Source organism: Tachypleus tridentatus, chromosome 12 (genome assembly GCF_004210375.1).
Source record: "Tachypleus tridentatus isolate NWPU-2018 chromosome 12, ASM421037v1, whole genome shotgun sequence".
Lineage (NCBI taxonomy): Eukaryota > Metazoa > Arthropoda > Merostomata > Xiphosura > Limulidae > Tachypleus > Tachypleus tridentatus.
In genome coordinates this window covers 93394123-93407068 of record NC_134836.1, presented here as the reverse complement: position 1 = coordinate 93407068, position 12946 = coordinate 93394123, and the positions used below count along the sequence as shown (strand labels likewise).

Sequence of the window (12946 nt, the reverse complement as noted above, 5' to 3'; positions counted from 1 at the left end):
AAGAGTATTCGTGTTGCAAGTTTAAATCTTTCTAATAAAAATTTCAAAATTCTGACATTTTCATTCTAAACATCCACTTTTTCTCTAATTTACTTACCACTCTTCCAAAAAAAAAAAAGAGTACAAAACTTAACATAAATTACTTGCTATAATACTGTGATCGATCAGGCAAAGCATATTTTATTAAATGACGTATTATTTTACGTCGTTCTGTCTGTAAAGAATATTCAGTTTCTCTCCCAATTCACCTTTTATTCTCATGTAAAACGTGGATAAAATGTTGTGAATTTCAAACGACTTTTGTCGCGTGGTTAGAAAACTAGAAAAACTGTGATATTTATGGAAGATATTTAGCTTTCTGATTATTATTATTCTATGTTTTTTGGATTACTATTTAATTGGACAACAAATTATTTCGTGCAATAGTACCATTAGTATAAAAAAATGTAGGGTTGGATGTCGTCAACAGAAAAAAAAAAAACTCGGGTAAGTACTTTATTTCTTGTTTTTCGTGTGTATTCTTTACTTATTACTTTATAAGTAATAAAAATGTGAAATGTTAAAAGTTAGGTAAGGTTTGATTAGATAAAATAAATAATAATAGAACATTTTTTTACGAGATACATTAGCAAGGTGTTGTTGTGTAAGGTAATTCGAGAGTGTAACTTGTAATGTACACTGCTGACCAAAATCTTAAGGCCAATGAACATAAAGAAAAAATATACAATATAAATATAATATGCTAAAAAAGTTATTTTTATTTTCTTATTTTCGTCTTTCGAAGCTCTACTCAAATAAGTAGTTGGGTCTAACAACGCAAAATGCATATTTTTTCTTTATGTTCATTGACCTAAAGATTTTGGCCAGCAGTGTATATACACTAAATATTAACTAAATTAATGTCGGTATACCAGACATGTACACAATGTCATAAACACACAAAAATCATTCAAGACACTCCATTCTCCAACTACATATATATATTCAAAATGCATCTATTCTAATCCCAAACACTGCAAAAAAAAAAAAATTAGCACCGCCAGGCCTCCAAAATATAGCTTAAAACAATTCTTGCGGGCCTAAAGCTAAGTCTCATTTTTACATATTCTTTATCTATTAATATATTTTAAGTTTTATGCGTAATAGTACAAACGCCTACATTTTATTTTCAATTAATATAAAATATACAATAAGAACTTTTAATATGCAACTACTTCGAAAGACAGAAGCGCTACAATTGTTTTCTGCCATCTTTCGGCAGTTATTCACACCTAAAACAATGTCACGCAACTGGGTAACTTTTTATATATTTTTAAATTATCGACACCTCTGTTTGGGCCTCAGTGCAACTGCAATGGCACAGTTGCGCCACTGGCTGTATTATAATAAAAGTAGTTGTAACACAAATAAATATATATATATATATATACACACACACACACACACTTTTTCGATTGTGTGTTTTTATTATCATAGCTCTTACGTGATGGTAAAGATATTAAAAGGATATATTCTTGTGTGATTAAAATCAAATCCAGTAACTTCTTGTAAATTACTAATTAAAGATGAACATACTTTATGAAATACTACCATTACTGTTTGCTGTAAATAGTTTTTTTGTTTCTTTTTACTGAATATTATTTTTTAAATATTGTTTTAAATTCCTAAAGTTAAACTTTTTTGTTCTTTTCTTAGACAGGAAGTAAAGTATACTTAAGATGTTGATTTATTAATGGAATTAATAATTTAATATATCCTTTAGGTTTTCTCTCACTATACTGCAATGCTTATATAACAAAACTACTGAAGTATATAAAATAAGCAAATCTAAAGAAAAAGAAGTGCACAAATCAATCTATATCCTAAATTTAAGTTTTACACCTTAATATGATCACAAATGCATTCTTTACTCCCTATCAAGAAATTTCAATAAGAATGCAAAAACTTCAACTTCGCAATTTATAACAGCTATTAACATATAAAAAGAAACCTCACATTAGCAAATACCACAGAAATGTTATACTCAATGAGTAGAGAAAACGTTAGGTTGAGACTGTTAGTTTTTTATACTAAAAGGTAGAAAAAATACATTAATTCTCCCATTTAAAGATATAAAAAGAGACTATATTAAGTTCTAATTTAATAAACAAAGTTTGGTTTCATTATCCATAAAGGTATGTCAAACAAGTCTCATATTAAGTAAAGGTCATGGAGTCAAAATAAGGGTTTGTAGTTACAGTAAATAACATCTGTAGTATCTCCAGCCTTGTTTACTTTTTTGTTTCCACAATCCATATTATAGAAATATTTAAATTCCCTTCTTTTATTTCTTTTGTTTAAAAAAATCCAGAAAAATAGATAAGTAGATACTCTTGTAATAAAGAGATGTTTACTCTAAAGCAGGGGTTCTTAACCAGGGGTGCCTGCACCCCTAGGGTTAGCGAAGATGATTCCCAAGGGGTGCGAGGATGCCCATGAATAATTAAAGCAAATCTATATTTTTACATAAGAGTATGCTTTATATTTCTCCTAAGAAGAAACATTGAAATTAATTTTTCATTATGTACCCTGAATTTTTGTCTTGAAAAAAGGTATGCTGTATGTATGAAGATTAAAAAAAATTTTTGATTACATCAACTTTGTATTTTTAGCTTTTTTTATATTTAAGTTTCCAGGGGGTGCGAGAAATGATTACTGATTTGAAAGGGGTGCAAACACTGAAAAAGGTTAAGAACCACTGCTCTAAAGGATAGTTTAAAAATGATTTTCAGTTTAACCTGTGGGTAGAATATTCTTATTAAAGACTGAAATTGTTAGAAAGTAGGACACTTTTCTAAGATAAAGGAGGGTCAATTAAACTGGGCATTTATCATCTGTGAACAATTTTATGGGAGATTTAAATATTTTGTTCAGAAATATCCTAATTAGGCTTTTCAATAATTTCCTTAGAGTACCCATTATACAATAATATTACATGAAGAAAAACAATCTCAAAGTATAAAATGAAACACAATAAAAGATCTTAAATATGTGTTAGTAAGTTTTCTTATATCCCACAGGAATGAAACTATCAAACTAGATAAGCTGTCCAGTGAACATTTTCTTTCAGTATATTGACACAAAAACACTTCGAGTCTCTCATGTAATTAACACAACTAGAAAGGCAATGTATTCTTTCTTTCAATTGCATGGGTAGATTTTAATGAAACTGTTGAATTTCATCTTTTGAATAAAAAATGAAGAGTTTCATCAGTATAGTGTTTATAATATATTGGTTTGAATTTTTGTAGGCAGTTACTCAACCAAGATTGTTCGCAATGCATCAGAAGAATGTTGCCCGAGTTGGTCCTTGATTTTTTTTACAAAGTGGATAATTAAAAATCTAAACTGTTTCCTGTTAAGCCATAAATAAGAGGTTCTTTTTCAAAGTTTTTTTCCAAAATAAATATCAGTGGTCTCAACCAATGGAATTTTTGTGTATGAAGAACTTGTATTAAATTTAACCATAACACATTCATTGGAAGGGTATAATAGATCTTTTAACTCTTCAACAAATGTGAATGAGTCCAGGACAGTAAATTCATTAATGCTTTAAAAATAGGTACAAGGAAGTTTGGCTATAACTGTGCATTCAATTCTCATTGCTTAAAGCATAGGGTGTAATGGACAATTTTGCTTACGAACCTTAAGAATACCATATATCATACCAGCTCATGATGGTAAGAATTTAGCAGCTAAGACACAGGATGAAAACGTTACATATAAAATACTCATTAATAATTAAACTTTAATGGCCATACAGACTACTAAACCTAGTAACAATTAATTGCTTTTCAATCCTACAATAAGAATATTGTAAACATGTGGAATAAATAACAAAAATCAGTAAATGAAAAAAACAATCATATAAAATTTCAAACTAAAAACTAACTCTTAATATACTTTTAATAAATGAACTTATTACTACCACAAACCAAAGAGAACAAGATATTCTTGAAATTGTTGTAAATATCAACTGTTTTTATTGCTTCTGTATTGCACCAATAATGGTTGATAAAAACAAAATACTGTTCTCTCACGTGTTTAGAATGTTGTGTTATATAAACATTCAACTTATTTTTAACCATATTATTTCCGTGAGTAGTCAAAATAATTTAACCAGAATTCACAACTTCTGTATAAGTTGATGAAGGACCTAGTCAATGTAAATCAACTTTTATGACCACAATGTCATTTTATTTTGGAACAATGATTACTCAAAAATACTTCAAGCCTTCAAATTAAAGAACCAGGTAAACAAAAAGAAAACAAAGCCTATCCAGTTATAAACAACTAGCATATGTAACTCTAATTTCCCCTACAACTTTCTATTAAGCAATATTGACACTAAAGAAAACTGTGACTGAAAGTTTCAGCAACAGAACTGTATCATGTCTTAATCAAATGACCATGTTCAGAAACCATCACAGTTACAAAACGAACATTAAAGTATTCATCCAGACTAAGTTCTAATTCCTTAAGTTCTATATTTTAAAGGAACATAAGGATCATTTCTACATAAACTCACACTGGTAACTTCATAATTGTGAAAAGGGTTATACACTGCAAGTCTTTCTCTGACTACAAATTCATTTCCAAAGCTATACAGGTACCTCCTATTCACTTAACATTAAGGAACCTTTAGTAAAGATGAAGGTGAGAAATCTTACATTGGTAACATCTTTGTTCTCAACCTTCAAAAATAAAATGACCATAGCTACATAAGAAAAGTAACTTAAAAAAAAATACAGATGTAATTACAGTATACCAGCTAATAAAAAGATCTTTCGTAATTCGACAGGATATTTTGTAAATGATATTTCTAAAACTAGTCTCAGCGTAGAACTATATAAGCTAGATAAAAATTCACAATCATACTAAAATATTGGAGTACAAGCTATCAATAAGTTGATACCTGATGATTTATCTGCAGTTGCAGAAGCTTCTATCATAGGAAAATATCATGTATAGATCTAAATAAGAAATACTTGGTAATCTTACATCAAAGAGCTTTATATGTGTGTGTGTGTGTGTGTATACATATACATAATTATTATATGGAGTGTAGTTCACTCAATTTCTATAAAACTGTCCTTCAAACTAGACAGATTTCTTAATATTATGATTATCATACCAAAGGGTAATTAGATATAATCAGAAGGTGAATCAACCCACCTGCATATATGTTTCACTCAACAAATGGACTAATATGTTGTATAAGGTTGTTTTGTGTCATACTTCAAGGTTGAACAGTTTGATTGGAACTTGTACCTTGTTAGCTAAGTTCTTTGGTGTTAGCCACATATTCTGTGTCAAGTCTTTCACTCAAATCATTTTTTTACATAAAATTAACATGTGAATATGTGTAATTTTGATTTAGTCTTTTACTCACCACTAACAACTCAAAATACTTAAGGTGTTTGGATAAAGTGACATACCATGACCAGTATGTTAGGTTATTGTGATGACTAAAGAACTGACCATACACAAAAGCCAAACTCCTTGCATTCCACCACTATACTAGGCCTAATTTGCTTATTTGCTTGCTCTTTCAAATAGTAGTGAGCTGTGAAATCAGCTGAACTAGTAAAAAATTAAAAAAATAGGTTAGGCTTGTACATCTTTTCTTCATTGAGCCTCATTTTGGTGAGAAAATGAAAAATATAATAAACATGAGAGAGCAAGAGAAAAAAACAACTTTGGATGCTCATTACATTAAATCACACAGTTATTTATATTAAAAATATTACAAACTTTGTTAGTTTTTCAAGGATAAATCTATCCCAGCCAAATTTATCTAATTGAAAGGAACTTGTACTAGAACACTTGTTATCATTACTGAACTGAGGTGCATTACTGGTACAGCTTGATATGTCAAAATATCTCTGACAATTTTAGAAATATAAATTTTATATATATCAATATAACAATGTATATCTCTGACATATGACAATTTTAGAGATATACATTGTGCCATCAACCTGTAATCTAGTTAAGAGATATTGCATTACGGAACCAAATTTTACTGTCAGTTTTCTCAAAATAGCATGTTGCAACAAAATTTAAAGAAAGTATGCCATTTAATAGCTTATAAATTTGTACCACTTATTACTTAAGCAGCACTTCAATTCAGTTGTGCAAGTCAAGAAATAAAATTAAACTACCTATATATACCAGCTGGCACTTAATCTTACAAAGTATTAAAAAATAAATGGAACTTTAAATAAATTATCATAGACATTTCTTCATTTTCTTTTTCATCAATGCTATTTTAGTCTTAATGTATTTAGTCATTTTCAACTGAAAACGTTCATGTTTTTTATCTTCCACTTTATCATTAACTATATTTAGCCATAACTAAACTATAAGCAGCAAATAAGTTGGTTGAGATTAAAACTATTTATAAAAAGTTGTTGTAAGAAATGCTGTTGCTTTGGTCGAAAAAAAAAATGAAATATATGTAATAATTTCATGGATAAATCTAATAAATTGGTATCTGATCCTTACAAATCTGCAATTTTGAGGTACTAATTTAATTTGTAACATTAAAGAAATGCAAGATAATCATTCACAGGTACTTGTTAAAAGTTGTGTACATCTACTTATCTGTATGACTTTCAGCACAGCTCTGTTTTCGAAAAAAAATTCATATTTTTTATATCCTCAGTTTTTACAAATAACATGAAGCTAAATACGTAGATGAAAAAAACTTAGATTCCTAAACTCACTAAACAGTGTTTAAGGATAAGAGAAGCATATTGATTTATTGAGACTTCCCAATACTCTTTAAAAAAAAGAAAAACAAATTCAGTTCTAATCATTTAAGCTTTCCTTTACAGTTATTGCATCTACCACATTTGATGCACATACCATTGTAATGGTAAATTATCCTGTAGGGTATACCAAACTGTAAGCTAAGATTGAATGATTAAGAGGTTTTATTAACCCAGTTTCATAGTACATCATTTGGCATTTATAGTTTGCAAATTTACTTGACTTCCTGTCAACAAAGTCACATAAGGGAAAACTATTAATGCAAGTGATAAGAACAGGCTAACCTAAGTCAAGTGACTGTTGACCATTTTAATAAGTTTAAAACCTTAGCAAAGAGTCAGTGATGAATAAATAAACAACTTCATCAATCACAAACCAAATCCTGAGACTGTTAGTGTCACAGCTAGTAAACTGCTTTTACAATTAGGAAAATGGTATGTCTGTTTGGAGTAATGGTCATTTAAAGTAAATATATTTATATTTTAGGGTCTGTGTCTGATACTTTGATAACAGATTTTAAGATGCTCAAAGAACTTCTTTCTTTCATAGTAAATCTTTAGTTAATTTTGATTTTGCAAGTTGCAATGTATGTTGATAATATGAAGCAGTACCTATCATACATTTGTTAAAAAACAACAAAAACTGACTTATTGCAGGAAAAAGTCTTATGGTCAGAATACTAATTTTTACAAATTTAACCACTTAACTCATGTTGATGTTATGAGGCCATTTTATTTCTTCTGAGCAATTATTTCTTCTTTTATAGCTGTTTTATGTTGTTTACAATTTGTGTTGATTGCATGGCTATGTACTGGTGGTATAATTTAGCAGGTTTTGCCACTGAAATAATGACATCAAATACATATAAGCGCACAGCTGAATCAATTTCAACTGAAATTTTACCTAATGATGATTCATTTTTATAATCAGATTCTAAAACTGATGTAAGCATTTGCAAAATATTAGTTGCCTCATGAAACATACAATTAAAATGAATATTTTATTTCAGATGTTTCAATGTAAAATAAAAGCTGAAATTCTTTTCCACCAACATTTTAAGTATCAGATGGTAATTTTGCTTTACTCTTGTTTAGCTGTTGAATATTACATAAAATACAAAGAGAAAATAAATTTCACCTACACTTGCTGGCTTTTTAGCAAGTGATAACCATTTCAAAATAACTATTCAATTGTGAATGAAAATAATAGAAAATTAAGGTAGAGTTATGTATGTATAAGAAACTAAACTAAATCACTATAGTAACCTGTTCATGTTAATACCTGAATTAATTTAGTTACATACATACAGTGGCTTAATTTTGTAAGACAAAACCTTTTCTTTCCTGAACAATGATCAAATACATTATTTATAATTTTCATTTTGTATTTGTTTCTTTCTTTTGAGCTTCATCTGCTGTTTTTTCTTCTTATTATTTTTCTTGTTTTTAATAATTTCCTTGTGAAGTTCTAACAAACTGGCAAGTTCTGATGACATTTTCTCTTGCTGTTTCAATCTTGAAATGGGAGTCCGAGGAAAAGCAGATTCTATTTTATTATTAAATTTATTTACTCTCACTGGATTTTTTCCACGTCTGTTATTTTTATTTTTAATTGTGTGTCTTACTGATTCCAAGCCTCTTTTCATTCCAGTATTAGTAACTTGATTCCTTTTCTTTTGAATGAAACGTAGGAATGATCTCTTAGACTTTTTTATAATGCTTTGTTTTTTCTTTTCTAGTTGTTTCAAATACAGTTCATAGTTTCCATCATCTGTAAGACACAAAAAAAAATTTAATTTTGATTTTTTATGAATAATTGAAGCTTATATTATTTACACAGTTAACCCTTTTTTCTGTATTGTTGCAAAAAGGCCCATAAACTTGATATTGGTTTGTGTTGTAGAATTTATTATTCTTCCCCTTTAGTAGTTGCCAAGATACAAATATAATATATTCAGAACCCTACATTTCTTAGATGGTTGTCACAACATGTATCTATTATCTTCAGCAGAATAAGCTTTTACAAAATTCTCTGATAAATTCCAGATGTTCTGTGACATCTACTGCCTTATCTCTACAACTGTATATCACTGTTTAGACATAATTTAATATAAAAAGCTAGGTCGAAGTCCATAAAGTTTTCACTTAAACCAGAAATTTTCTTTCTTATCATTGTAGAAAAATCAAATTATTGAATCCTAAAGAAAACTGATGTTTATATTAAATACATGTTGAAACTTGGATGTCTCTAACTTGTAAAGTGTTCATTATTCACACAAATATGAAGAAAGCTAACCAAACTCAGAGTTGGCCTGGAAGCAATGTTTGAGTGCTTATGTAAAGATAATGAATGTGGCATTATAAACGAAAGGATTTTATTATGAAACCATTAATAACCAGTTTTAATGGATTGAAACTATTTAGTAAAAACTGCATCATTATAACAAAATTACAAAAAGAAAAAAATACGTTCCACACAAGAAATAAACACAAAAGCTGGGCAGTTAGTAGTATTTGCTAAGCACTTAACTGATGGATCCATTAATCAATTAATTAATGTTGCCATCATAAATATAAAATAAAATATAAAAATTCTACACCACTGCATTATTCAAACTTAATATTAATCTTTGTATTTTTTTCATTGTTTATTTAAATGCTTCTGAAGGTCACCACCCGAACATTTCATGAAATCATATTTTTTTCTCTTTAACTATTATCACCCATAAGGTAATAATAATAATTAATAATATTTTTAAGATATCAAAATTGCATTTAGAAATAAGTAGCCATTTAGAGCCAATTTATTTGCATGCATTGTTTGAATAAGTGTGTACTTTCTTATAGCAAATCCACGCTGGACTATCTGCTGTGTCCACCGAGAAGAATCAAATCCCTGATTTTAGCACTAAAAAGCTGTAGACTTACTGCTCTCCAAGTGGGGCTTGTTTGAATACAATAAACATAAAATAATATTCAATAACAAACTGATTATTCAAAATATTTTTAGCACTTTTGTCACAAAGTAAATAAAACAGAGTTATGTTTTAAGAATTATACTGTAATGAAATCAAAGGCAATCAACAGTGTAAATCTACAACACAGTAGTGATCTTGCTTCAAAATTAAAATTCCAAATATGTAAAGAAAACTAAAAAAAAATTTCTCCAATTTAATTTTTTTTGTTATTTTGTTGCCAACTGCTACTTGTAACTCCAATTTTCTTGATTTCAAAATCTATATTATAATTTTATGAAACAGTACACTTCTATGTTTTCAGTTCAAATTATATTTTATTACCATTATTTCCATTTTTCTTCTTAGATTCATCAGCGAGTGATAAAACTGGGTCCAAATAACTGATAACGAAAGGCCATGTAGGGAAATTGTATGGATTAAACTGTTGTTGTTGGCATTCCTGTTCAGGTAGAAATCAGAATATGTTCATTACACTTCTGAAACAGAAATACTAAACTTAATTTACCATATCAAACACTTTCTGTACTGAGCTGGATATCTTTCAGCAAAACAAAATAACTCAAAACTTATGAACTATTTTAATACCTTAGAAGGAATTTATGACCACTAAGAACTTATGTTAACTCTAATTTTCTGAAATGTAAAATGTACAACCATTCAGAGATTTAATGAACTTATCATACACAAAACCTAATTTTTTTTAAATCTATCATTTAAATAGGATAATTAAATGATGAAAATCAATGATAAGAAGGTGATTGTATCCAAAGCGTACTGAGTATACATATGTAATATAATATTTAGCAATGATTATTACATGGCTTTACTTTAGTATTACATCCAAAATTTGTAAAGCACATGAAAGTATTGCACAAGGTATGAGGACGTACAGCTTAAAAGTAAACAGTGTTGGTTCTGCAAGATGTTCTTGTCATATGTTCTTTGCTATAAAAGTACCAAGCATCACCATGAACCAATATATAAAATTAGTTTTGTTAAGATAACCTCATTTGCAAGGTACTAAATAATGCAAGTTTCTTTGCTGCTACATACAAATCTAAACCAGTTACCATTTTTTTTAAAGTATCTACAATATCTGTGCTACTAATAAAATGTTCTCAAATGCATTATCTCATTTTACAAGATCCAAGTGTGCAATACAAAAACATAAAAATGAACTAAAAGTAGTTATGGATGTATACAATGCACATTAAAATATAATTATTTATACAGTTACTCTATATGGACATGCTAATTACTGTCTAAAATGCCAACTTAATCAAACAGACTGCTTTGTTTTTATTGCAAGTTCAATAAAAAAATAACAAGTTAGATATTGTATATATGTATGCATTTATACATACCTAATGCCATTGGACAATTCAAAATAAGCCTATGAACTCTTTCTCCCAAGAGACCAAAAGAAAGAAAAAACACGCAAAAACGGATAGACAGTGTTTACTAATATTCTATTACAGAAAAACACTAAAACTTTGCTGTACTTGAAATTTGCATTTTTTTAAACTACTTGATGTATATTTGTTAAGCATTGTATCATAAATCACTTTTACACTTTATTCTCAATGTTTAGATGGGTAAATCATAAGCTCAGTAGAAATTTGGGGCCTGAACTTTACAGCCAAATTTCACTTCCTAAAAACAACTGCTGTACAGTGATTCTGAAATTTGATCTTCAATAGCCTACTATTTCCAAAAGGTTTTTCCATTGAAATTTAAAAGAACAATTTCACTCTGGTATTCACTATGACTTAGTATATTAAAATATCCACCCAGCTGCAAAAATAAATAAAATCTGATCTTAGTTGTTGTTGTTTATTGTTTAGGCTTAATATCTGTATTTAAGTATGACTTTAGTTGACTTTCCTATGACTGTAACAACCTCTTTTGTTTCCAAATTTTTCACTCATGGATGAGGTTTTATTACTTTACTGCTACAGTACTTGTTTTTTTAACTCAAATTTTACCTTAATATTAAAATACTTAACATAAAACAAAGCAAACACATCTATAGTATTGGAAGCTTTCATGAAACTAAAAGATCTCAAGTTTGTCTTCAGTTTATTCACATGGTTGAACCAAAACAGCAAGCACTTTTAAGAGTATTTCATCAACATTACAAAATTTGTACAGGTACCTGTCCTAAAATAACAGTAAATAAAGTGTACATATTATATATTGAAGATCTCTTTTTTAACCCTTTTGCAACAGGTTCAGCATAATGCATACAAGTTCGCATACACATTTACACGTTAAGTATTTATACTACAACTTTTGATGCAGTAAGCATATGTTCAAAACATTTGGTAGACTTTTAGTAAAGGTTACAAGTTCTTTGTCCACAAAAAATCAGATGTTTCAATGCAGTATTTTGACTAAATATTTGTTTGTGAAGATACAGAGTCTCTTTCCAAGTGTGAAGTGATTTTTATCTTATGATTTAAAAACTATTCTTCATCCCCAAAAATCTCAAATATTATTTTTGTAATCTCTAAAATATCCTAAATACATTTCAAAATTTATTTCTTAGCAAGACATTATATTTTGTCTGTTATTTTCTCTACCCTATATGGAATCTGTCACTTTGACCAACCTTGTAACCATAAAAAAAAATGAAATAAATATAAATTGTTTTTTTTTGTGTCAGAATGACTACAAATTATAACATCAATATATAAATGTTTAGTCTGAGTAGCTTCAGTTTCATAAAATTATATATTTATTATTTTTTATTATACTGACCTTCCAGTGGTGTTCTGTCATTACATAACTTGCATTGACACAGTGCACTCTTGTTACTGTAGTTCACTCATATTTTGTAAAATATATATATACTCACATTTCAATTATTATACAATAAATATATATTTCTAAATATTATATATATATAAGTTATTAAACTTATTCTTCTTAAAGTACAGAACAATAAATAAAAATGTAAAGCAAACAATTATATTTTGCAGCTTTTCTTTGAACCTGGTTGCTACTGGACATAGACTGCTAAGAATTTTAAAATTTTGCATGTGTAGGATAAGAAACAATTTTTTTTTCCTTTTTAAACACACAGTTTTATAACCATAAAATCATAAATTACTATATTAATACCAATAGAACTGCATTATAACTTATCAAGCTTAG

General features: G+C 28.3%; 1 protein-coding gene and 1 long non-coding RNA gene across 9 annotated transcripts in view; one reads left to right on the top strand and one right to left on the bottom strand.

Moving 5' to 3' along the window:
• The first annotated feature begins 250 nt into the window (after positions 1-250).
• On the top strand, positions 251-8234 carry LOC143234011 (uncharacterized). Its single transcript, XR_013018471.1, has 3 exons — positions 251-486; positions 3060-3163; positions 3291-8234. It is a non-coding gene; the product is annotated as an uncharacterized LOC143234011 (long non-coding RNA).
• LOC143234009 (uncharacterized) overlaps positions 5746-12946 on the bottom strand; it is a 30891-nt gene continuing 23690 nt past the window's right edge. For all 8 annotated transcript variants that reach the window (XM_076471003.1, XM_076471000.1, XM_076471006.1 and 5 more), the window contains exons 7-8: positions 10112-10229; positions 5746-8583 (exon numbers count right to left, since the gene is read on the bottom strand). In XM_076471003.1, the coding sequence (XP_076327118.1) occupies positions 8177-8583; positions 10112-10229 (525 nt within the window). In that variant the 3' untranslated portion in view covers positions 5746-8176. The remainder of the gene's footprint in view (positions 8584-10111; positions 10230-12946) is intronic.